We start from the raw sequence: 27,826 nt of genomic DNA on the forward strand, positions 1-27,826 counted from the left end.
TTTGGGCCCAACTCCTGTTCCTCTGCTGAGTTTGTTCTGGCCCTTTAGCAGCAGTCTCATTCAGTACAGCATCAACAGCCTGCTTCATTAAAGATTACAGGTCTCCCCTGGAAATCCAGAGGACCTCCTCTTACACCGGATTCTCAAGATTATTCTGCGTGCAGCAGTACTGGTTGGTAGTCATCAAGAACAGCGTTCACCCTCATAGACAATCTTTGCGGTTATGTTATATGTTGGGTGGGGAACCGTTTTCATCCCACAAGAAAACTTCTGGCTCCAGGCAAACTGTGCTGCTGTTTCCCCAGCCGCACTCTGTACCACCTGACCGAGGTGGGAGCGCCGTATCACCAGTCTCTTCTGTCTAGCTTGTTCCCTCCACCCCAGCTTCAAACTAAGCCTCGGCATTGAACTCTGCTCCGCTCGCCGAGTTTGCGGAGTTTTCCACACTCCGTATTACGCGGAGCTCGCAGAGTTCTGAAAAACTCTGCTCTGCGAGTTTTTTCCCTCGCTCGCGTTCGTCAGCGTCAAGTTGGCGAGTGCGGAAAATCCACCTCCCGGCAAGATTTTTCCTCATTCGCAATCCTCAATATCAAGTTGGAGAGCGTGAGCTTGGAGAATCAATCTCCCAGCGAGATTTCTCAACGTGGGCGGTCAGATTTCTCATTGCACGTGGTCGCATATGTTTGCGACCTCTCGCGTTGAGAAACTATCCTTTCACGTTGAGAAAACTGCAGCTCGGGTAAACATCTACTCGAACGGCAGAAAGGAAGCAGCACCCACTTGCGCTGTGCATGGTGTCGTTCGCGATGATTGTACAGTGCGGACAAGCACCTGGCACTGAAAAGCACTGCAAATGGCATTTATCTAACGCACTCCGCCACTTGTGGACGGCAGGGATTTTTTTGCACCTCCGCAAACTACGCCCAGGCTTACTTCAAACATGAGCAGGAGCTCGCAGCAGGAATGGTGCACTAACTGCACCGACTGCCCGGCAAGACAGCGCATACCTAGCAAGCAAGTATAAATGCAACATGTATATAAATTACACCTTACATCAAGCCTGTCGACCTAGCAAGTATAAATTGGAGGTTAGAGGGGAAAGTGAGTTACAGTAGTAAGAGAAAGACTTGTCTGGGAGGTTGAACTCCTCACCTTTGTGAGGACTGAGACAAGGAGGTAAGATGATGGGTAATGGATGCAAGAGATTCAATTGGAACGGATGGTAGGGGAGAGCAGAGCAGAAGAGAGAGCTGGGGAAACATTTACAGCACTCCCCACTGTGCTGGTGCCAGGTCAGTGCGGCCGGGCACAGCATCTGCCTTCAGCCTCTGTTGCTCTGCATCCAGGTTTAGGTTAAATGATTCCAGGCCCATGTGCCTGGTCTAGTGTTATCAGACCTGCCAATCCGGGACCTTATAACACCTGGCTACTCAGAAGAGCCCGTGGTGATACTATGGGTCAGGTTGACCATCTTCTGAAATAGTTCCACAGCTCCTGATTTAAACTTTCTTCGCCTCTGTTCCACAGTTCCTGATTTAAACCACCTTCGCCTTTTTGAAATGGGTAAGGATTGCATGATCTGCTGCTCGCTCTCTCTTTCTCTCCATACGCTCATGGTTTCTCTCTTTGTTTTAAACTGGTATAATAGTCATGGTTTCCCTTTCTGCCCACTGAGTAAGTAATGGGGCATGGATTGGTGTCTACTATAGTCCAAACAGGTATAAGGTGGATTTTAATGTTAAGGTGTAATTTATGGTCTACGTACACAGGATACAAAAGGGAGGGTTTGGTGATTGGGTTTTTCTTTGCTTGGGTTAATTTTAATGTTTGTGTGTTAAATGCGTCACATATTATGTCCATCTTTGATATCCATGGTGGAACGTAGCCGTTATATAATAAATAATGTTTAATGGTAGCAGGGTTGGACGAGGCTTGGAAAATTATATTTCCAGGGCTAGGCCACTGAGAGGTGCAGATTGTGTGTGTGTGTGTGTGTGTGTGTGTGTGTGTGTGCTGATGTTACTTACTTTCGACGTCCACTGGGCAAGACTCGGGATTCTCCAGGTTGCTCTTTTCTTCCGTCTGGATGATATTTTCGATGTCCCGCATGGATAGATGCTCACAGAAAGTATCATAAAGCAACCGCTTCAATTCATCCACTGTCAGCTTCTGCATGTCACACTGAGGAGGAGAACAGCCGTTACACGCCTGTCACATGCCTGTCACGCTGAAGAGGAGAACAACCCGTTACACTTCTATCCCATGCCTCTCCAACACCTGACATGCTGCATTCATACACCTGTGTCCCACGGGCAGAATGCCAATGCCTATCACTACATACTCATCCAGTGACAGTGCACACAGATGGCTCCTACTACATTATACACCACCGGGTGCCACACCTAATATCTAGAATGGCTTACTCAGGACTTCATGATTCTAGTCAAACACCAGACATAGGCACCTTAGACGTCCTATGCCATTTTATAGCAGTGCACCCTACAATCATGATACTGGAAGCAGCATAGCCACACACAGAAAACACACAATTTACGATTCGGTAACATGTCACCAAATCGAAGTTTGGAATTGCTAATACATACCGATTCGAATTAGGAAGGGGCGAGGTTAGGGTGCCCCTTCCTAATACTGAATGGCAGCGGTATGTAGGAATGGTTTGTGACCAAAATGCGGCTGCAAAACATTTGTATTTACCAACTACTTCAAGTAGGTGGTAACCCATTCGCAAACGGAGAGGGGTTCCTCGGGGAGCCCTTCCCCTTTGTGAATGTTCGTAAAAATGTTTCTTAAGAGCAGACAGTTATCCCATGGACTACTGCCTACTCTTAAAAAAAGAAAAGATTTCACTTTTCTTTTTTAACTACAGCCCATTTTCTTTAAAGGAAAACAATGATTGCTTTATTTAAAAGCAATCAAAGACATGGTGGTCTGCTGACCCACAGCAGGCTACCATCCCTATGATTTTGACGATTCCTAATGGGTCGCAAATTGCGACCTGCCCCATTAATATTAATGAGGTAGGTCGATTTGCGACCCATTAGGAAACTCTAAATGAAACTCATGGCGTTTCATACATTCAAATAGCGGTTACCTAATTGCGATTTGCAAATAATCACAATTAGGTAATCGCTATTTGAAATAATGATACATGTGGCCCCATATTATTAAAAGGATTCCAAGCTGATTATCTAGCCACTTGTAAACGAGAGACAATACATTAAAGCTAGTTCCCTGTACCTCAGGCTACAAATATATATATTACAATGAAGGGCAGCTCACACCCGGACCATACAAGTAAAAAAAGATGCGTGTCTGTGTGTGTGTATGTGTGTGTGTGTATATATATATATATATATATATATATATATATATATATATATATATATATATATATAAAATACAGAGGGCAGTCAAGCTTACAATGCTACAGCTGCACCATGTGTACATTACAGTTTCATGCTTGAGATAATGGGAATATTCAAAACTACAGAAACCTACCAAGCCAAGCCTATTATTTAGCTGCCAAGTACAATCTTGCCTTGCTTATAACAATCACCGTATGCGGTTGATAATAAGAATAGCGAAATAAAACCTAATACAGCATAACAGCAGCACACCAGTAGAAATCTGAAAATCTTAGACAACCCCATTCTATTTCAACTACTGCACATAGGTAAACTGAGGTCACTGTGGCCAAGTGTGTGACATTGTAACACCCCTGTCATACAGCAAACAACACAATCACAATCCTGTACCTGGGCAGTCAACTTACACTTGGCCTATCTAAATCAGTCACACGGTAAAATAAAAAATGCAAGATTAGCATGACAAGTATAACTAGTATTGGCAATCACGCTGAGTATATAACAAAGTACAGGGATCCCAACTGTAGTAATTGCAGTTTACAAGCTGTGTGTTTTTTGGGTAGTGCCGTTTCATGCACCATTTTTACATGGTGACAGGCAGACCGCATTTTTTAGTCGTCTGTACTTTGTTTTCTTAGCTCCCTTATGATAAGGAAGCGGTTCTTTTTCTGATTTACCAAGGAATTCTTAATGACTGTCTTTGAAACCGTTGTTGTATGTGCAATAGTTGGAATAATACTTGTTGTTCTCCTTTTTCTGAATCTGACCTTTAAACATTGAGCCTGTTTCTGTTTCCACAAGGTAGCCACACAGCTCTATTTAGTCAGTGATTGCCTATTGCCTATAGTGAAGTACTGTACAATATAAGGTATTTCACAAGTAGTCTGAACTTTCTACGTGATGTTTCACGGCAGGCATTAAAATAACTGTTTGTGGTCTGTTTACCCAGTCAATTGAAGGCTTTTTTTTCTTCTGATTTCCCAAGATATCACTGACAGCTGGTGGTGCTGTTGTAGATGGCCTTCTCCATCCAGAGTTGAGTTGCTTATATAAAATGGGTAATTCAGTGAGCAAAATATTTCCTGAGTAATTTATGCTATTACTTCCTTCCTAACAGTCATAACCCAATGATGAGTTTATCTCCTCCCACACTTTATTCACCCATTTTCTGCACCACCTCTTTTGTCTTTTTTCGACAGATCTTTCTGAAGTTCAGGGGACGGAACATCAGTTTTAGTTTCCATATCTCATGGATTCTTATTCGGGCCCTTAGATGTTTGTTTTACCTCTTACCTCTCTTTGTGGGACTTTTAGTGGTAGAATGAAGCCTGCAATTGTTGCAACATGTCGGTACAGCACAAACTGAATGGAGCACCACAAATGCTATGTGAAATTATTGTGGAGCAGTGTCTTTTTTTTAGGTCGAGCTTGCAACAGCCTCCCTTGTGAGACATATTGTGTACAGTAAAGGGGTTAGAGACAACTCATTGCTTACCAGTCTAGGCTCTGTTTTGCTCTTCTTTGCTGACTCCTAATTGGCCAGTGCAGGCCAAGCATCACCTCCGTCCCTTTCAGTGGAGCACAGATTGATTCAAATTAATTGTCTGTCCACGCCTTGCAATGTCGTTCAGGTTCTATTTCTTCTTCTATACTATAGTGTACTATACAAGGAATGTATAAAGAGCATGGCTACCCAACATTTCTCCCAGTGCTAAATATCATGTCTGTCGCATAGTGCCTACTAAATATGCAAACTACTCGAGTAAGTGGGGCTTGAGATGTTTTCTAAAACGTTGTTCTTCCAGTACCATTCTCGGTGGTAGTGGCAGGTTGTTCCAATGTTTTGAACTCGGATACAAAAATGAGCATCTGCCGCTTCAAGAGTTCTTAATAACAAGCATTGACATAGCCAATAGGTCTCGCCCTTGGGACCTTATAAGTGTTTACCCATGCAACACTTGATGTTGTTGCACCAAGGATATTGTGCTGGATAACTAAACACTTATAATGTCCCAAAGGCGAGACCTATTGGCTATGCCAATGCTTGTTTAGAATGTATTTAATACTTGTGCTCAATCATGTCGGAGGATGGTGAAGTTAAAATGTTGCCCCCCACCAGGAAACATTTCTGCGGACGCCCATGGTACAACATTATCAATAACAGCATGGAATCAATATTCACATGTGGCAGCCTGCACTTGCACAACACCCACGCTTTCATAGTGGGGCTCATTCTGTATCAGCTAATGGCAGCTGGCCAACCAGGGGATCTCTTACTATCAAAACCCTGGCGACATTCTAGCCATCAATGCCCCCCCCTCTCCAAACCACGGGACTATCAGACAGAGAATCCGCGCCTTCATCATCTCTGATCAGAGCACACACGCCAGAAACCCCTGCAAGGAAGAGCGCGCGGCGCCGGGTCGGCGGGAGGGAGCGCGGAGCCCAAAGCCCGACTGACAGCTAGTCTCCGGAGGCGGGCGGAGACGCGTCAAGTCTGCAAAGCCAGAATGCTGACATTTCGTTTCTGGGTCCTCAGCCACTCGCGTGTCACGTGTATTAAAAAGCAAGCTGTCAAGAGAACACAGGAGGCGGCAAAACTGAAGAGTCACACGATGCCATGAACGTGTGAAGGAGGGGTTTGCACTTATTAAATCGCCGGCCAGCGGGGCAAAAAGGTCAAAAAGTCTGAGGAAAGGAGGAAGCAAAGAACCGCCACTGGTCTCAGGCCTGGCCTCTGCCTGGTTGTCCTCCAGAAAAGGCACTGACAGTTTCTCCTGTTGTATCACAAAAATGATTAGTAAGTCCCATAAAACGTAATCAGCCACTGTTCAAGCTAGTGACACAACAAGACTAAAGACAGCAGCGCCAGTATCAAAGCAGTTGTCCTCTATGAACGGCAGAGATACAACTCAGGCAAAAGCAAATATCCGGTTTCAAACATAGACTTTAAGATAATAAATAAACAAGCATTGGCCGCGCGTCCGTGTGGACGTGCGACCCGCGAAAGTGATCGCGATTGCGATCAAAAGAAGCGTGAATTGTGTTGTGAAAGACATATGGCTGCTGCGCACGTGCACGCTCACGTGCACGCCAGCTTTAGGCCAGCAAAAGCCTGTGGCAGCACATTGGAAACCCGTGCAGTAAATGTCTCGCAGAGCAGCGCATGCGCTGGCTCAGCGAAACCTAAACAGCACTGTGCCGCTGTCAATGCTGGCCGCATCATAGCACTTTTTCCTCAACTTTAAGCCGTGTTGCACAGCAGCTTGTGAGTAGTAGAGTAACTACTTATGTTTGATCAACTAGGTTTGAATATGTTTTGCATATCGACCCCTGTTGGCTCATCGAGATCTAGCCAAAGGAGTGTTGGAAATGTCTATTTGTCTATTGTTTCTACATATACGTTCCTCCTGGAGGTTACTGAGGGTGGTTCATTACAGTGTTGACCATGAAGGGTAAAAAACACGTAAAGGTTGACAGCTTGATGCATTTTCCTCAGGGGAAAAGAGTTCCAGAATATACAGATAATCCAGGAGATTATCTTCCTCTACCAGACCAGTGCAGAGACCAGGGACTCTGATGATCCCAACATTGAGGGACTAATTGAGGCAGCATTTGCTAGTGCATTGGAATCTGAAACGGAGAACAGAGGGCGAAATAAACATCGGCATGAGGGAGATGACTCCTTATCTTATTCCTCTTCTCTAGAGATAGCAGGTTCTTCTACCAAGGCAAAGCATCTGAGGAAGAGGAAATGGAGCACCTTTTAACCCATCTGAGGTGTAATCTGGGATTCCTGGCAGTAGAGATTTTAGAGGGTGTATTTTCAACTTTTCTTCTGCAATGTGAAGGTTCCTCTTGTCCTGCTCTGCCTCTACATGGTGAGATTAGGGGGCAGGTGTATGAAACTAATTTGCGATCGCAAACACTGCGAATCGCAAAAAACTGTGTTTGCGATCGCCAAATAGACAATCTCTATGTATGACACATTATTGCTACGCAAAATAGAAAATCGCAATTTTAGCGATTTCTTATTTTACGAGGCCCGAAATCTGCGAATTTCTCTTGCGAATTCGCAATCTGCGATATGCAGCCTGCACAAATGGCAAATAGAGAAATCACAGTTTGAGAATACGCAAACCAATGTATGAAAAATTGCGATTCTCAAAAATTCTCAGAATACACTGCGAATCCCATATTAGCGAGTCCTTATTTGCGAATTCGAAAATAAAAAATCACAAAAATAGGGAATCTGCAATTCAGGTGCAGCTTGATGACATCACACCCAGGAAGTGGGAATGCCATGCTGCACCTGATTGCCTGAGGCTGAGTTAGAGGCTGTGAGGAGAGGCAGAGAAGTGTGCACAGCATTTCCAAACACCAACAATGGATACCCAGGAGAAAGAGAAGGACAAGGAGGGGGCAGTGAGAAAGAGAAAGCATAAGTTCAGCGAGAGGGAGCAGGAGGTGATGATAGAGGCGATGGTAATCAGCCATGAACTATTATTTGGCAAAAAGGCATTCCGTATCCCAGAGTCCAGAAAGAGGAAAATCTGGCTGGACATCCAGGCGAAGGTAAATGCTGTTGGTGTGACCTAGTGCACTGTTCAGGAGCTGAGGAAGAGATGGTACGACATGTGCCAAAGGTCCAAGGAGAAGGTGGCAACCAGGCTGGCGGAGGCCAAGAAGACTGGTGGGGAACACCAACTGCAACCGAGTCAACACCCCATAAGGAGTTGGTGGAGTCCACCCTCCTGCCCGAGAGCATCAGTGGTGTGGCTGACATAGACAGCTAAAACCCTGCAAACACCAGCCAAGATCAGATGCATGCCAAATGCAGCCGCACATATCACCATCCCATTCACACACTCAGGAATGCATCAAACACAAACTACTCATGCTATTCCGGTCCACTTTTTCCAGCACACACAGCAATGCATCATGGGCAATGTAGTCAGATGCATCACACAGTGGGGCAATGAGAAACAGCACTTTTGAAGCAGTATGGGAAATCCTGTAAAGGCAAAAAGAGATAGATAGCAGTTAGCCAATATAAATTGAGAAAACTTTATTGAGTGAGAAATGCGACCATGTCACAAAATCAAAATGTGCCTTTTCATCCACAGCACAACCTGGGACACAGGATGACAGTGCAGGAGCTGAGGAGGTGGAACCTATGGATGAGGAGGCAGGGCAGGGGGACCCCGACGATACCACAGAGACCACACCTGTCCCACCGAGAAAGTGCACCATTGTCGCCCCTATGCCACTTCTTGAGGCAGAAACACAGTCCACAGGGGAGGATGATGCTCAGGCTGAGTCACGGCAGAGTGCAACACAGGTCCCGGAACAGCACACACTGCAACATAGAGAGAAAGGATCCGTGAGACGCAGGCTAAGGGCGAGCACCAGCGTTGCCGCAGATGATGAAAACACGGTGTTTGCTGGACTGGAGGGCAGCATGCTGAAGATACAGCGCCTGCAACAAAAATCAATGCGTTCCATTAACCGGCAGCTGGTCTCAGAGAACATCAGCCTACGTTACATGGGGGATGGCATCATGGATATGGCAGGTGCTATCCGAGAACTGTGTGCCACATTGAAGAAGGACCAGGCAGCCAGGCGCAGGGTGAGCCAACGTTTGGACAGCCGGTTGAACACCTACACCAAGGCGGTGAACCGCATGTGCACTGCCACGAGCCAGCTGTCACGTTGCACCGTGAGCATGCAAGTGGAGATGGCCCACTGCAGCCAGGATGTGGCGAAAGGCCTGGTGCGGATCACCACCGCTGTGGAACAACTGAAGACAGCCAACACAGGTGGCACAGCACTCTTGGGCTCAGGGGAGTGCGAGGAGTTGTCCAGCAGGAGCAGCATAACCCCACCAGTGCCCGAAACAAGATGGTGCAGTGGGAGACAGGGTGCAACACCTGAGGAGTCAAGGAAGGGCAGTCAGCCCCCAGAGCGGGCAGCAGAAGGACGTTCCAGGAGGGGATGAACTGCCATCACTGAGTCAAGCAAATGGGTGAAGCAACCCATTCAAACCGGACTCCTGACTTGCATACATACCTGCACTGTGGCCATAATATGTGCTACGTATAGCGACACTCATGGAGTCTGTCAGGCTCTGTGACAAAATATTATCCTGCAGCTTAGGGTTTGAATAAACACAGACCTGCAACAAAATATCTTTTGCATCATTTTGTTTTTTAAAACAAATTTTATTGAGTTATCCAAAAAACATAGGCACAAAAACATACCCAAAGAAGGCTGCAAGTGGACAGATTGAATACAAACTTAATACTTAGCAGGATATTACAGTTCCATGGTGCATCAACAATCATCTGCAAGCAAAGGAGAAAAGGAACCCTCTCCTAACATGGGGGAATGTGATCTAATTGGGGGATAATCCCCGGCACCCCTTCTTCCGTCTTGCAGAAGTCAGCGAGATCTATTAGTTGGTATCTCTCCGGCCAACAGCTATAGCTTGCAACTCAAACAACCCCCCTCTCCCCCCAATCCCAACTAACCCCCTCTCCCACTCTTCCCTCCCCCCCCCGGCATGCCCTGAGTTAAGAAAAGGTTCAGTGCTGAATCTGTGAGCAGGGCAGTGATATTCCACAGTTCATGCATTCCGAACCGCAAATGTCAGTGTGAGGGACAAGTATTCACCCAAGATCACCCCGCCGTATCTGCGCCCTGCTCTCTGCACAATCAGTGCCACCCAACCTTAATTATCTGCTGCTAACTCCCCCCGGCCAGGAGAGCCCTCTGTATCTCCAGGCGGATGTTTTACCAGCTCCACCAATGCAACCCACGCTCGCGCCATCTCCAGAGATTTTTCACTCCCAGTGCGGGCGGCCATGCGCAACCTGCAGCTCCCCTCCGCCTTTGCCCATTTCACTAACTCCCTAGTCCATCATGCTAAGTTGGGGCCCGTCCTTGACTTCCAGTGGCAGGTGATCTCCCTCTGGGCCAAGACCAGCTCCAGGTCAATAAACTTGCCAGTGATTTTGGTCTTGGCAGTATGTGGAAACCAATGCAACAAACAACAACTCGGTGTCTGCGCTACCCCTCTTTCTGTTGCGGCCGCCAACTCAGACGTCACTCCCCGCCAGAACTCTCCCAGAAGCGGACAATCCCAAAGCATGTGGAGGAACCCCGCCCCTCTAGGTTGCACCGTGGCAACGCTGCTGAAACCCCGAAGTATTCATTCACCTTGCCCAGGGTAAGGTAAGCCCTATGCAGCACATAGAAGTGGATTAGCTGGAAACGGGCGTTGCTGGAACACTTCCAGGCCCGTTCTACCAACTCCTCCCATGGCTTTTCCCCAATGGGCTCTCCCAAATCTTCTTCCCACTTGAGACGCAGGGCCAACAATGGCTTTCGCAGGCTGTGGGTAATCCGCCTGTAGAGACACGTGACCGCCTTAAACGTTCCCGCCGCCATTATGACATATTGGTATGCCAGTAAGCTCTGAGGCTCCACCATCCCCTCCCGCCAGTGTTTCCTAATGGCTGCTGTCAGTGCGGCATGAAGCAGGAAGTCCCTGCGTGGTAGGTCATGGCGCTCCACCAGCTCATTTAAAGGAAGAAGGTTGCCATCTTCAAATAGGTCTCCTACTGTAAGTATCCCCGTCTCCTCCCAGTCCCGTAGTCTACCTCAATCACCTCCGTGTGGTAGGGCCTCACTTATCACCAGCGGGATCTCTGGAGTATAGGGGGTGCACATGCCCGCACGCCTGGCCAAAGGGTTCCAGCACTTGCGCACCATCTGTAAGTCAGTCGGGAGCACCCTATTCCTTATGGGCAAGCGCAGCAGCACCCGGGATAGTAGCGCCAAGGGAGGGTCCGGCCCACCAGGCTCCTCGGTGCCTAATTCGACAAGCTACCCACTTAGTGAACCATTGTAACTGCGCTGCATGGTAATATGCCTCTAGATCCGGCAAGGCAAATCCTCCCTCTGCCTTGGGTCGCTGCATGGTGATCAGGGCCACCCTCCGACTCCCCGCGCCCCACAAGAATCCTGTGAGCAATGTGTTGAGCTGCGCGAACTCCTGGGTTGGGATCCAGATCGGAAGCGTCCCAAAAAAATAGAGGAACCTGGGTAGTGTGACCATTTTTACCAAGGCAACCCTGCCCGCTACCGATAGCGGGAGCTGTCCCCAAAACTCAAAACAGGCCTTGGCCTTACGTATGGCCCGCCCTATATTACCCTCCAGCATGTCACTAGGGTTGTGATAGATCTGGGTTCCAAGGTAAGGCAAGCAGCTAGTCTCCCATGGGACCCCCTCCGCCGTCTGCGTATCATCCCTGCCTTGGCGAGTTGGGAAAAGACAGGACTTGGACCAGTTCACACGAAGCCCTGCGGCAGTCCCTTGGCTCCTCCGAGTCGGCCAGAAAGAGTAGTAGATCGTCAGCATACAGCGCTATGTGTTGCAAGTGTCCCTCCACTACTAACCCCTGGTAGTGACGTCCCGATCGGGCCTGAACAGCCATTGGCTCCATTGCCAGAGCAAAGAGCAGGGGTGACAGCGGGCAACCCTGCCTCGTCCCCCTACCCACATTGCAAGCAGCAGAGATCAGCCCTCCCGTTCGGACCCTGGCAGTGGAGTTATTATACACGATTGCTGTCCATTCCACGAAGCGCTCTCCTAGGCCGAACGCCCTCAGGACCACGAAAAGATATGGCCATTCTAAACTATCGAAGGCCTTCTCGATATCAACCGCAAAGATACAAGCCTCCTCCCCACAATAGGTGTCCGCCCACAGGACACGCAGTAATCTCCCTATGTTCATCGCCGTGTTCCTTGCCGGGATAAAACCCGCCTGGTCCACGTGGACTAACCTTGACATGTGGGCCATTAGCCGACTAGCGAGGATTCAACTCAGTATCTTATAGTCCAGGTTAAGCATGGCAAGCGGTCTGTATGCATTCCGGTCCCAGGGCGGCCTACCCGGTTTAAGGAGAGGCACAATGATTGCTTCCCGCGTGGAGGCAGGAAGGCAACCCTCCCGCCGTGCTTTGTTATATACTACGACCAACTTCGGGCCAGGGCATCTACAAACGCAGAATAATATCAGTCCCCACTGCCACGCCCGCCTAGTCGCTGTAAGCCTGTGCACGGGAGCCTCTGGAAGAGGTGGGTGAGAGCGATCCAGGTCCACATCAGCAATACAATTAAAGTCCCCCCCAACAGCACTGAACCCGTCAATAGGGGAGCCAGCTTCCCAGAGAGGTTCTCGAAGAAGCCAGCTTGAGCTACGTTGGAGGCATAGAGGCTCCCCAGCACTATATCCCTACCGTCCAGCCGCCCCGCCACCACTACATATCTACCATCTGGGTCAATCAGCTGCCTAACGCTCTGAAACCGGACCCCCGTTCGTATCCAAATCAATGTGCCCCTGGAAAAGGCCGAGTATGAGGTGTGGAACAACTGCCCCCTCCATCTACGCTGTAGCGCCGCCCCCTCCGCCTGTGTTAAATGCGTTTCCTGCAGCATAGCAATCTGTACCCCTCTCCTCACCAAATATGCGTGATTCTTGTGCCGGCGTATCATAGTGTGCATGCCCCTGACATTCCATGACATACATTTAAGACCTACGGTGGAACCCATATCTGGAATCGCAGTGGTCTTCCCTCCTGCCCCATCTCAGCGACATGCCAACCCCCTGTGTAACCCCCCCAACCCCATGAAACTCCCCGACACCCACTCCCCAGGATAGGTACATTCAAACTAGCTCCCATCCAAACTAATGCAACGATCAACAGGTCACTAAACGCTGTGAGGCGTGTGCTGACTCAATAGGACCCAGAGCCCCCCCGGTCAACCCCCCACCCATAGCAGGCAGAAGGGGACCTAGGTATCGGTCATGACAGGGGGCACACCACTTCCGCCCCCAGAGTTCAGTCCGACCAGTAGCTGCTCCCTAGCGCCAGCTCGGGCCGCACGCGCCCAACATCCTGGATCCATTTCACATGAAGAGGTCTGCCGTCTGGGGTGTGACCACAGGGAGTTCAGGTTCGGAGTCCCCGCTTGTGCTGCCGGCAGGAGAAGTCCCAAGCCCACCTACATCACGGCTAGCAACAGTGGAGCAAGGGCTAGTTGCACCGCGGCTGATCTCCGAAACCGCCCTCACCGCCCTATCCCTTCCAAGTTGGAGTCCCGGCAGGGTCATGGATCTCTGTGACCGCAAAGGCTCAGGTGATCTGCGTTCCGCTGTGCCCGCCGGAGAAGCACCCCCCGATCCCGGTTTTCGCGCCTCCAGCCACTGCCATGCATCTTGTGGTGTGGTGAAAAACATGAGTAGTCGCCCCATCCACTACTCTGAGGCACGCGGGGAACAACATGGCGTACGGCAATCGCAACTGTCAGAGTTTCCGCTTCAGTGCGAGAAAGGAAGCGCGCTGTCTCTGTACCTCCCTGGTGACATCCGGGAAGATCATCACCCTAGCATTCGCGATTTGGAGGTTCTGCTTTCCTTGCGCCCGTTGCAAGATGTGGTCTTGGCCGCGGTAGTGGAGTAATCACACGATCAGCGGACGCGGGGGTGTGCCCGGCTTTGGAGGTCTGGCTGGGATCCTGTGCGCGCGTTCAAGGGCGAAGAAGGGGGAGAGCCCTTCCGGGGCAACCTCGGTCCGAAGCCAATTCTCCAGATACCGAACAGCGTTGTCTCCTTCCTCTCGTTCTGGGACCCCCACTATGCGCAGATTGTTCCTACGAGAGCGCCCCTCGCTGTCCTCTGCTCTCACCTCCAAGATCCTGACCCTCTCTTCCACCACTTTCAGAGAGCACTGCAGGGTAGAGATTGCGTCTGGAACCTCCGCCAGGGTCGTGTTAATAACTTTCACCCGCTCCTTGAGCTTGCGGTGGTCATCCTTCAGGAGGTTGAGGTCTACCCCTATGGCGTCCATCTTGGTCTCCAAAGCTTCCCTCGAGGAGATGATGGTCTGCATGATGTCCACCAACGTGGGGCCCTCTGCTGCTTCGTCTCTCCGCTGTTCCGCCTAGTCCTCCTCTTCATCTGATTGTCGCCCCGTGGTTTCTACATGCAAGGCCGTGAAGCCCTTCCGGCGAGATGTTCGGCACATTCGAACTGGTTGCGGTGGGGCACACTGGACCTCCAGTGGGGGAGCACAGGGGGGGTCAGGAGAGGTCAGTATAGGCAGTGTGCACTGGCAAAGTCGATAGACATACCCCGGCGCACCCGGTTGTTTCCTTGGCGTTACACAACAGAGCGTTCTATTCAGGTTCGCCAGCTCAGAAGGGGAACCGAGTGTACATCTCCCCCCCAGATTGTAGGGTGCGCACTCCCACGATCCTCTGGCTCTCCCGTAGAAAGGTGGACTGGTCTCGCTCCTCCCGACCGTCACAGCCTCATGCAGGCAGTCGCCCCGAGCACACAAGACCAACCAGTAGATACTCAGAGCCTCTGCAACTCCAAGTAGGGCAACAGTACAGCTCCAGCTCCCAGTCAGGGGCAGTGATCAGGCAGCAGCGCAACAGCATCCTCCCTGCCGCTCCCCATGGCAGCGCCCGGGCTCGGAGCTACACAGCCACCCCAAACATCCAGAGTAGTAGTCCCCAGCTCTCGGGAGGGCATGCAGTTGGCGCTATAGTTGTGCGGTTCTCAGCCCCCTTTTAAGCGCAGGCTTCTGTCCTCCATGATGATCACTGGTCTCCACGTGTTCCTCCCCCGGAGGATTCACCACAGTCGCATGCACTCGCCAATATGAAGGCTCCTCACCTGCTCCGCTCCCCAGCACCAAGAGTCCCATCCAAGACCAAGCGCCAGGGCCAGAGTGTGACTGCCTGCGCAGGAGACCTCAATTGCTGCTCTCTCTCGGCGGCCCGGTTCAGCGTCTCGACCCACCTGAAGCATCGCGCACCACCACTTTAGGGTCAGGCGGCCTCCGCTGAGCGTGTCTCAAACCTCACCGCACCTTGAATTCAATTGCGTCTGCTCTCACTTGCCACCGCTCGCTGTCCTCATAAAATCAGGCTGCACTCCACCATTCAGTAGGCTCCCTCAACTCGGCGGGGCATCTCTAGCCGCTCCGACCTTGGTGACGAGGTGCGGCCGCCATTTTGTCTGCCACTCCGCCCGAGCGCGAACCGGGAACGAAATCACCGGTTTCTGTGTGCCCCGGCTCCACAGCACTCCGAAATTGCCCCCAGGTGGGCACCAGGACCTCCGCCGCCAGGTGTAATGTCAGGGGCCCCCTCAGCTGCTCAGGATAACTGGCTATGGGAGGAGGCCACGGAGGAGCTCCGAGGTCCGCTGCTCCTTACGCTGGCATCAAGCCACGCCCCCCAAGTATCTTTTGCATCATGTCATTATTATTCACCTAGGAATAGTTCTGTGTGATCTCATCCCGTCTCTGTCGTCCGGCAGCTGCCCCAACTCCAACTGCTGGTCTGCCAGGGGTACCTGGGCCCTCATCATCAGAAGTATCAGTATCAGTTAGTTCTACTGGGATGCCTTTTTTCATAGCTATGTTGTGGAGCATTGTACAGGTAGCCACAATCTTGCAGCAAGTCTCAGGGCTGTATTGGAGTGCTCCTCCGCTTTTATGCAGGCAGCGGAAATGGGTCTTCAGGATCCCAAATGTCCGCTCTATTACACAGCGCGTAGATTTGTGTGCGCGGTTGAATCTCCTCTCCCTTGCATTGGCTGGATTTAGGTATGGTGTCAGGATGAAGTCCCGCACTGCATATGCACTGTCACCTGCAGGAATGGAAACGAGAGGTGAGTCAATGTCCCCCACCCCAGTGATGTACTGTATGTTGGAATGTTTGACATGCATTTACCTAGCAGGTAGACCTCACCAAACTCGCCAGCATTGAGACGTCTGTATATCCCACTATGTACAGAGATAAAAGAGTCATGAGTACTGCCTGGGTATTTAGCTAAAATATCATTGATGATTGGCATTGCAGATGACCTGTATGGTTAGCGAATTATATGATTTTCAATTTCTAAATACATATTCATTGTTTGATGGGGATGTGAGGGCCACATGGGTCCCATCTATGCAGCCAATTACGTGTGGGTATTGTGCAATCTGGTAGAAGTCCAGTTTTATTTGCTGTAATGCCTGTTGTGTGCTGGGGAATTGTATGTGATGTTGTAGCCTCTGTACCATTGCATCTAGGAATGCATAGAAGAAGCGTGACAGGCATCTCTGGGAGACCCCACCTGCCACTGCTATCACCCCGTGAAAACTCCCTGAGGCCAGTAAGTGCTGTGAGCACAGGACCTGCACATGGGTTGGAACTGTTTGGGTCCTGCGTGTTGGCTGTCTACAGTTGTTCCACAGCGGTGGTGATCCGCACCAGGCCTTTCGCCACATCCTGGCTGCAGTGGACCATCTCCACTTGCATGCTCACGGTGTGACGTGACAGCTGGCTCGTGGCAGTGCACAGGCGGTTCACCACCTTGGAGTAGGTGTTCAAACGGCTGTCCGAACGTTGGCTCTCCCTGCGCCTGGCTGCCTGGTCCTCCTTCAATGTGGCACACAGTTCTCGGAAAGCACCTGCCATGTCCATGATGCCATCCCCCATGTAACGTAGGCTGAGACCCGCTGCCGGTTAATGGAATGCATTGATTTTTGTTGCAGGCACTGTATCTTCAGCATGCTGCCCTCCAGTCCAGCAAACATCGTGGCTTCAACATCTGCGGCAGCGCTGGTGCTCGCCCTTGACCTGCGTCTCACGGATCCTTGTTCTCTATGTTGCAGTGTGTGCTGTTCCGGGACCTGTGTCGCACGCTGCCCTGACTCAGCCTGAGCATCATCCTCCCCTGTGGACTGTGTTTCTGCCTCAAGAAGTGGCAGTGGTGCCACAATGGTGCGCTTTCTCGGTGGGACAGGTGTGGTCTCTGTGGTATCGTCGGGGTCCCCCTGCCCTGCCTGCTCATCCATATGTTCCACCTCCTCAGCTCCTGCACTGTCATCCTGTGTCCCAGGTTGTGCTGTGGATGAAAATGCACATTTTGATTTTGTGACATGGTCTGCATTTCTCACTCAATAAAGTTTTCTCAATTTGTATTGGCTAACTGCTATCTATCGCTTTTTGCCTTTACAGGATTTCCCATACTGCTTCAACATTGCTGTGTCTCATTGCCCACAGTGTGATGCATCTGATTACATCTCCCATGACGCATTTCTGTGTGTGCTGGAAAAAGTGGACCGGAGTAGCATGAGTACTTTGTGTTTGGTGCATTCCTGAGCGTGTGAATGGGATGGTGATGTGTGCGGCTGCATTTGGCATGCATCTTACCTTGGCTGGTGTTTTCAGTGTTGGAGCTGTCTGTCAGCCACACCACTGGGGCTCTCGGGCAGGAGGGTGGACACTACCAACTCCTCGTGGGGTGTTGACTCGGTTGCAGTTGGTGTTCCCCCACCAGTCTTATTGGCCTTCGCCAGCCTGGTTGCACCTTCTCCTTGGACCTTTGGCGCATGTCGTACCATCTCTTCCTCAGCTCCTCGACAGTGCACTGGGTCACACCAACAGCATTTACCTTCGCCTGGATATCCAGCCAGATTTTCCTCTTTCTGGACTCTGGGTCACGGAATGCCTTGTTGCCAAATAATAGTTCATGGCTGACTACCATCTCTTCTATCAGCACCTCCTGCTCCCTCTTACTGAACTTATGCTTTCTCTTTCTCACGGCCCTTTCCTTGTCCTTCTCTTTCTCCTGGGGATCCATTGTTGGTGTTTGGAAATGCTGTGCTCACTTCTCAGCCTCTCCTCACAGCCTCTGACTCAGCCTCAGGCAATCAGGTGCAGCATGGCACTCCCACTTCCTGGGTGTGATGTCATCAAGCTGCACCTGAATTGCAGATTCCCTATTTTTGCGATTCTTTATTTGCAAATTCGCAAATAAGGAATTGCTAATACGGGATTCGCAGTGTATTCTGAGAATTTTTGAGAATCGCAATTTGCAAATTTTTTACACATTGGTTTGCGTATTCTCAAACTGCGATTTCTCTATTTGCGGTATCGCAGATTTCAAATTCGCTAAATTGTTTGCAACTTTTTATTTACATTGCGGTTTGCGATTCTCAAAATGCGATTAGAAAAAAATCGCATTTTGAGAATTGCAAATCACTTTTTGATACTAATCTTGCGAGAGTGGAAGGATTTGGATCATCTGAGAGCAACACAGTTTTTGCTGAAGATGTATTTGCTGTAGAATGCCTTTTCAGTCCTTTTGCATAATCTCAAAATGGATTCCATGTTGACTACACTGGTGGGAAAAATGACAGTCTAGATGATTTTATGCCTTCAGATGCTGTGGATAAAAAGACAGAATCAGGTTTAAAGAACATGTTACTTACATTTGGTAGTGCTCTCTCCAGTTGGTTTTCTATTTAACTGCAGATTCCTCACCCTTTGAATGTTCCCCATGCTTAAGAATGGATCCTCAAAATCTTTTAGCAGTACAGCTGCACGCTTATAGGTGACATCATGTAGCTCCACGCTGACATCCTTCCTCTCCGGAAATGACGTATAAAGCCGTATATAAGCGCAACCTATGGCACGCTGACGTCCGTTGCTTTCTAGACTGTTGGCTGCTCCAAACACAGACCCAATTAGCAGATCTCTATACTTGGAACCCGTTTAGATTAATAAAAGAGCGCAGTTCAGAGAAGGAGGGAATGGGACTCTGTGAGGAATCTGCGGTTAGATATAGTAGCCAGCAGAAAGATCGTTACGGATGGAAATTAACTTGTTCTTCTGATGGTTACTTCTAACTTCAGATTCCTCACCTTTTGATTACATACCAAAGCAGTACCCTCCCAGTCAGTAGCAGCTAGCAGGGAACGATAGTGGAAGGGTGAGGAGGGAGTACCGAAGGGGCGGAGGGTAAAAAAAGACAACAAAAAAACCACTTACCTCCTCGCTAAGTCTCTACCCCGTCGTCCCTCCGTGGCAGGAACCAGGAAGCACACAGGATCCCTCCCCTAAGCCAGTGCAACATTGTGATTGGTCTGAGCACTGTGGTTCAGCGCTCAGGTGGGGAATGGGAGCCTGGGCATGTTCCTCACCAGGCTGTGCATTAAAGCCTGGTGGGGAACATGCAAAGTGCGCATGACTGTTTGCTCGGCCCAAGCTGGACGGCCAAACAGTTATCCACATTTGGAGTGTGCAAACCACTCCTCTCCTTGTGCCACCAGCCCCGCCCGCCCTAACCCAGCCTGAACCCCTACGAAAAATAAAATAATAACGACAATGTTATTATTTTATTTTTCCTGCTCTAAGAGCAGTGGGTCGACGCCCTTCCACCTTAGCAGAGGAGCCGCCCCTGCTCCCAGTGGTGGGTCTATGAACTGGCTCAGACCAAAAAGTTCAGCAAGACAGAGCGGGCAAAATGCCCTTCTCAACAGACCTGGCTGTCCACGCAGTAGTGCTTCGTGAACAAATGAAGCAAAACTCATGTAGGTGTCTGCAAATATCCAGACCAAGCACTCGCCCTCTCAATGTAGTGGTAGCAGCCTTGGTTCCGGTGGTAGGAACCCATAAGCCTTCCAACAGCTACCTCTTGGCCAGTGCGTAGCTGATGTTGATACAGAGAATAATCCAATGAGCGATGGTTCTCTTCTGCACTGCCTTGCCTTTTTTGCTTTAGTGAATCCAGTGAAGAGCTGATCATCCACCCAGTGGTCAATTGATGTAAAAGACAAGAGCTCCTTTAGCATCAACCAATGGAGACTATCTTCCTCCTTAGAGGGATGAAGCAGAGCGAAGAACACCGGGAGGGTGATGTTTTGGCCCACATGAAAAGATGTCACCACTTTTGGGAGAAATTAGGCTTTGGTCTTCAATACCAACTTGGCTGGAAAGAAACTCATACATGGGGGGTTGACAGATAGGGCCTGCACCTCACTCACAAGCACCAATGATATGACGATGAGGAATACTGGCTGTAGGGCGAGAGCCGTAATGAAGGGTTGTGTTAAGATTCAAATGGTGTACACAGGAGGAATGTGAGGAATAGATTCACGTCCCTCTGGGGCATAATGAAAGAAACAGCTGGAAACTTATATTGCAAACATTTCCAAAAACGCATCACAACAGATGAGTTGAACAAAGAAGGCTTGTCTTATAACAGCAAAAAGGCCAAAAAAGCTGAAAAAATTACTTTTAACTGGGCCCAAGGAAAGTCTTTGCTGGGCTGGGGATTACTTGAAAAGCTAAACTTCGGAACGTTTGTCCTGAAGTTGGTCAATGTGGTGAGTCTCACACCACATCACAAAATTGGCCCAACAAAAAGCATATGAAGATTTCGTGGAGGGATGCCTGGCTGCCGAAATTGACATCAACAGCCTCGGGCGGTAGCTCGAATGCATTCAACTGCTGCCACTCAATCTCCAAGTATAGAGGTGAAGATTGTGCATGCATGGGTGCAAGGTGCTGCCCTTCTGTTGTGACAGATGATCTTCTTGAAGCAGCAACCTGATCAGAGGACAGGTGCTCATGCCCAGGAGTTCCCAACACCTTACTGCTGTGACCCAGTGCGGTGCCACTTGTATGAATTGGCCCAGATTATTCCTGCTCTTCTTAAGAACTCACGACAGGAGAGGTAGCGGCGGAAAGTCATACAGGAGTCCCAAGCTCCACTTTCGGCAGAATGTGTCTCTGAAAGAAAGCTGCCTGGGAAACCCCAGAATGCAGACATTTTGACATTGTGCGTTCTTGGTGGTGGTGAAAAGATGTTGCCAAGATTATCCCCAATCGCGGAACACAGTTTGTGCCACCTCCGGATATAACTGCATTTTATGAACTGCTAGGCATCGGCAGCCAAGTTTGACTGGCCTGGCATTTATAAATTATGCCCAGTGGTGTACCACCAGGAAAATCACCTGGTGTTCCACCCACTTCCAGAGGCATAGCACCTCGTGACACGGGGTCCACAAACCCAAACCGCCCTGCTTGTTGCAATACCACATGGCGAGGGTATTGTTTATGGGCACCTACATAGCCCCCCTTTGATGGATGGCAGGAAGGCTTTCAACGTCAAGAAGATGGCCCGCAACTCTGGTAGATTGATATGGAGCCAGGCCTTTGCTAGAGACCAGATGACTCTGATCTCCACTTCTCCCAGATGGCCTATCCAACCCAGAAGCAATGCATTCGTCACCTCTATTAGCTCTGGGTAGGACAGAAAGAGTGGTGTGTCACTGGCCCAATCGCAGTCCCACAGCCTTCACTGCAGATCATTTGCAGTCTCCTCCAAAATGTTGACTCAATCTGTGAGATTTCCCTAATGCTGTGCCCACTAGAACTTCTGATCCCACTACAGCCACTTGGCAGGCAGCCTTAGAGTCATTCTCCCGGAGATACAGGATATAGGCTGAAGCATTGGGATCATAGCCTGATTGTCTGGACTCTCTTTTCTTGGGAGAAGACACACAATTGCACCATGGCCAGATTAGCTCAAATGAAAAGGAGCTCCTGTGAAGGAGTTGGGTGTACATTCAGCAAGTTTATAGTGAACCCCAAAGATCTCAGGAGATAGGGGTGGGTGATGACTATCTGAGGTGGACCCGCCTACATTAGCCAGTCATTGAGGTAAGAGAAGACTAGAACCCCCAACATTCGAAGATGGGCTACAACCATCACCACAAGCACTTTTGTGAACACCCAAACGGCACTGGTGGAACCAAACTGAAAGTGCCCATGTCCCACTGTGAACTGCAGTTAGCACCTATGGACCAGCAGGATGGGTCTAATGCCAATATCTAGTTTTCAAGGTTATAGGCAGACAGAACTGAACCATAGTGAGCATCTTGAACTTGTCCTTCCACAGGAAGGAGTTGAGAGGGCAAAGATCTAAAACAGGATGAGGTCCTCTGTCCTTTAGCAGAAGAAATGTGCACGAGTAACACCCAGTTTCTGTCTCCGAGGCTTAAACCCTGTCTATGGCGTTTTTGGACAAATGGCAGATGGAGGACTAATGGTCCTCCATCTGCCATTGTGAGGATGATGGAAGGTTTGTGAGGTTAATGCAAATGGAAGTGTTTAACCCCTGCTGAACAATTTTCAGAACCCACTTGTTGGAAGTGATGGCTTGACACCCTAGAAGAAAATGTTGAATCCTGCCTCTGACAGGGCGGGTGTGTACCCGAAAGTAAACTCTAAAGAGGTTTTGCAGTTGCAACCGCTAGGGTAGCAGCGAATTGGACTGCTCGCTGCCCTTATTGTCCACATTGTCTGTGGTATGCAGTCTTGGCCACGAAATTGAGTGTAGAGTGGCCCTAATGTCTTTAAAGAGTTTGAGTGGTGAGGCCGCCTTCTTGCCAAAGAGGTGAGAGGCATCAAAGAGCAAGCCCATCAAGGAAGATTTGACATCCTCGGAGAAGCTCGTAGACTTCATGCAGCTGTGTCTGCTAAGTGTCATGCTGGTCCCATTGCTTGACCAAGGCAATCTGAAGTAGCTAGCCTGCAGCAAATCATCTATTTTGAGGCAAAGGTTTTGAGGCCCTTGGACTCTCAATCCAGTGTGGTGAAAGGGAAAGCATTGGGGGTGACCCTGCTTCTGGATGCTTGCACTACCAAGCTTTCTGGAGTCAAGTGCTGTGCTAGGAAATCCGGGCCAACCACCCCCACCCCAGGGCAGGGTGGTGGCGCATTGCTACCTGCCTGTTTACCATTGGACTGAAACATGGCTTTGTCCAAGTCCCAAGATGAATGTCTGTGAGGGGCTCATTGAAAAGGTAGCAGACTCAGTAGTAGTGTGTCCAGATTGAAAAACTTTGGTAAGAATATTGTTTCTTACCTCCACGGTGGGCAATTGGAGGTCAAGAATTAATGTGAAGAAGGCACTTTCTTAGGTAGCCAGCTTAGGTGGAGAAACCAGATCAGTGTCTAGAGAAGTATCCAGTCCATAGGAATCATGTAGCACATCATACCAGTTGTCCTCCTTATATGGTTGAAAAAATGTGTCCCCTCCATCAAAACAGTCATTATCGAAATCTGTGCAAAAAAGATTGTGGGTGATCTGGGCCCTTCCTTGAGGCAGTGGCAAGGTGTCAGAGTTCAAAGGATTGTCTTCTTTGTTGATCACCTTTGCTGTATTCTTGGCTGCTATCCTTGCTCCTTGTTTTACCATTGCCAAAGAATGCCCTACAGCAGGAAGATAAGTCATCTGTTATATATGATCCCTGCAGAGGAACCTGCATATATGTATTCTGTGTCCATTTTGGAAAAGGATTACCACTATGAACTGAAGACTTCGCATGATATGGCCAGAGGTATCTCATTACAGGTCTGAGGCCGTCTCATTCTTCTTTTGGCCTCCACTTGCAACAACTGGCTTTCACATGCAGCCTGCTTCAGAACTTCTGATTTCTATTTTATTATGTGAGGGCTTTCTGCTGACTTTTATGCCATTGCGAATTGCTGTTTCACCTTCACTAAGGTAAGATCATCTAAGCTACTCGATGCTTTCTCGGTTTTAGGACATGGGAAGAGTTCCACCAAGCAGGCCTCTGGTTGTAATTGAATTGTTCTGCATAACGAGTTCGCCTCACAATGTTAAACTGTATCGATTTAAAGCAAATGTGTGCCCGGAGACTCCAGTGTTATCATTCAGTATCCAACTGCAGCTTTCTTTGTCAATCATCCTGTCAATGTCTACTTTTCTATTACCCCATCCAGAGAGCATGTAGCTGGATCAAGGAGTGTCCGATATAGCACCAATATGTATTTACTTCCTTGTCCCAGTGTGCATATCATTGTGTAACCCAGTGTGGGTGGAAGTCTCAGTCGCCGCAGTGTTCTATATATGTTGTATTGTTTTAATAAGTAACCCATACAATAGAAACTGTCATGTAGGGATGCCATAGTACTGAATCAGATTATGGAATCCTATTATACCACCCTTCGCATGGAGATCACCCACTAGTTTGATGCTGTTCCTTGCTGACATTGTTAATTGACTTGTTCTGTCTCTAATATGTGGTCCTGACAATCCCACTGGAAGGATTACGGCCACATGTAGTGCCTTCATGCATTTTTTTCTGAGGCAGTGTGCCCATTAATATCTAAGAACCTACAACAATCATGGCATGGTAAAAAGTATGGTATCCGATCTGAGAAAGATTTTCATCATTTCTTTACTTACTCTTCCCACCCTGGTGTCTGCCCCCACTGTCCAGAGTCACCTAGCCATGGCGATGGCCATTGTCTTTGTACTGCTATATAGTATAACTCGTATTTTGAGAAAATTTGACCGCCCTTTGTTATTGTTAATCACAGCTTGCTTGGCCCTGAAATAAACCTTTTTGCCTCAGAAACATCAGTTTAGCAAAATAATACAAGAGGCCCTGGAGGAAGACCATTTTTGACACTCTTTACCCCCCATTACATATAGTGGTATCGTTCTCCAGAATGCAACTCTTTTCCTCATGGCCTCCTTTACAGGTTTCATATTTTCATCTAGAATGTCTGAGTCCATGTGGTAGACTCACGGCCCAGGTATTGAAATGCAACTGGCATCCCAGACCCAATGATTTCTTTGTTGTTTCTGAGTAACTAATTGGGGATTCAATCCTTGCCGGTCTCTAAACTTCCCTTGGACCCCCTATCTCTCGTTTTTTGTTAAGCACCTTATTGTTCAACTACGTGGTTTATCGTTATTCAATTATAATAAAATAAATGTAATTCATTCAATAACTGTGTTGTTCGGATCTTGGAGTTACATCTGGCATGGGCTGTGATGTGATTCAATTCAGGCTCAGTATTAGATTCATCTTCAGTAGTATCCATTGGACCCTCAAATGCATGTCTATCATGGAATTCAGCCTTTGCTAGCACCGCTTGCTCCCTCTCTTTTTGTGCCTGCTGTTGTGACAGTTTTCTGGGTGAGGTCTTTCTTTTCCGTGCTCTCTCCTGTTTTTACAGCTTGTATCGGTCAGTTATCTCCCCCCAGACCATAAATCCCTGTCTAGTCCAAGAGATTCGTAAAGTGTTTTTTGTCATTGGCCGTTACTTTGCAGGAAACGAGAGGGTGTACTCGACTTCTGTTTCTCTTACCCTCCCTATCCCTACAGTTGTTGTTGTACAGCTGCCGTTTAATTGGGGAAGTTCATGACTTTACTGTTATTTAACTCCTTTTACTCTTTCACTGCTTTTTCCTCTCTCTTTTTTAAGTATCAAGTCAAGATCCCGGTAGTTTAGCAGTGTTCCATCACTGGTCTTGATGATGCACCTGGTACTGCAGTTGCCTTGAGTACAGCGTTTAGTTTGTCTTCTGTTTTGCTTCTCCTCAGATTGCCCACCAGATCCTGGGTAGGTCGGGTTGTGATCTGGGTTCTGTGCTGGTCCCTTAGTGCTTTTATTTCTCTCTAAAGTGGGAGTTTGTCTTTGATAAACAAATGGCTAATAACCCAACATCCAGGGAGTTTTTTCCCCCAGGGTTTAGGGGTCATTATTTTTATTTTTGTGGCCGCAAGATTTGCGGTGGTGAACAGAAAAAAGTTTATCAGACTGCCAGCCCTAAATAGGGCAGGCAGTGTGATGTCCCTTACTCTCACTGCCTCATGAACTGCTGCTGTCGAGATAAGGGTGTACCACCCCCGAAGGGAAGCTGATGGTCAACACGATTCTAAATAGGACGAGAGTTTTGCGGGCAGGTACTCTCTAGCATTTGTGATGGAGTATCCTGTCTGGATACACAATGAGAGGAGAAGGGCCTGCGACAAAGTCCACTATGCATAATTATCAATAATGACAACAGCTAATCTACAGGTAGGTTGAATGGGGCTCCGTGTTAAGAGTTGAGATACCATAGTTGGCACTCCAGCAAACAAGGGTAAAGGTGGTTGACAACAAGCAGTGCACCTAAGTGAGAGGGTAAACCATTTCCCCATGGAAATATAACTTAAGCACGGGAAGGAAACCTAAGCAGTTATAAAGGAGTAGCAGTGGGCTTCATACAAAAAGACAATGACAAAAGCAAGGTTGTAACAAAGCATGAAAATTGAGGTACTTCCAGTGAATATTAAGGATACAATACAAGAGGCGTACATGGAATAAGCAATATAGAATATGCCAATAGCAAAAGGAAAGAGAGAAAATACAATTTAAGACTTTGTAAAGACCCTAGCACAAAAGGAAGCAGGCTTGAAGTGGGGAGGAAAGAGAGAATTGCCAGAACATGTCCCAAGTGTGAGGGGCCTATTACAAAACTGTTCATGAAGGAGTTCTTTAAAGACCTATAGGAAGACGTCATCACACTTTGAAAGGATCTAACAGTGGACATAGGAGGTGCAGAAAGATATTAATGAACTGAGAGAAAGGGTGTTGCAACTAGAAGAAGATGGTAATAATAGATCAGAAAGGCATGAATTCCTCAAACAGACATGAATAAATATGTAACACTCCAAGAGAAGTTAGAAGATCTAGAAAATAGAATCAGAAGAAAAAATTACCAGGATGGATCAGAGGAATTGGAAAATCTAGAACATTATGTCCAAAGTTTGTTTTGCTCAATCCCCAATCAGAAAGACCCTACGACCATTGGATTACACATGACACACAAAACAATGGCTCCACGAGAAAAAGAATTCCACCTGACGTACTGACACTTGTGCACAGATATAAGCTGAATGAAAGGTTAATTGAATTAACAAGGGGAAAAGGGAGGCATCATTTTTGAGCACCAAAAACGAATGCTGTTCCAGGATCTCTCAACAGGAACAGTTTGGAAAAGATGGGCCTTTCGAAGGGTGACAGACTCTGAGATAAAAGAAAGTAATATAAAAATAGGGTTATCCACTTTGAATTAACTCTACATGGAACAAACACCAATGCCAATATCATCTAGGCCCCCTCGCTGACCATGTTTGTGAAATCACAGCAAGAGAGAGGAAGGCCATTGGGCAGAGGAACCCAAGGTCCAAAACCTACACCTAAAGCAATTAACAAAGAAAGAGAAAGGGTGCTTACCCAGTTAAGGGACTGTCAAAAGAGACAATGGGCCTGATTACGATGGCGGGGAGAGCGCCACCGACAAGCTGTCGTTGTTGGTGTCCCCGCCACCGTAACCAACTTTACCGCCCGCCATATTATGATGGTGGGCGGACGTGTGGCAGTCATCAGGACTGACCGCCATGCATCCAACGCTTGCCTGTTCATGGCAGTGCCACGTGGCCCGTGGGGACATTGTTGTCTTCCCAGACTTAGCATGAGCACGCTGCAGACTGTCCGCTGCTTTGCACATGTTACTACATGAATTTATTTTGCAAATGCTTCTTTTGATATTTTCACATGAGAACCCACTGTTGTGTTCACGCTTTGCAGGTTCCTGGGATTTAGTCTGAACATTACGAACAAGGTCAAACAACAATGTCCCTTGTTATTCTGTTCTGGTCAAGCCCTAGCAACTAGACAAAACATACAGATGCAGCTGTTGTTTGGGAATACGTTCTTT

At 48.5% G+C, this 27,826-nt stretch overlaps 1 protein-coding gene across 1 annotated transcript in view; it reads right to left on the reverse strand.

Annotated features, from left to right (window-relative positions):
• Positions 1-27,826, reverse strand: part of CABP7 (calcium binding protein 7) — a 643,042-nt gene that overhangs the window by 24,189 nt on the left and 591,027 nt on the right. Inside the window, exon 4 of the mRNA XM_085633488.1 lies at positions 2,028-2,181. Within this exon, the coding sequence (XP_085489614.1) occupies positions 2,028-2,181 (154 nt within the window). The remainder of the gene's footprint in view (positions 1-2,027; positions 2,182-27,826) is intronic.

This window comes from Triturus cristatus, chromosome 11 (genome assembly GCF_964204655.1).
Source record: "Triturus cristatus chromosome 11, aTriCri1.1, whole genome shotgun sequence".
Classification (NCBI taxonomy): Eukaryota; Metazoa; Chordata; class Amphibia; order Caudata; family Salamandridae; genus Triturus; species Triturus cristatus.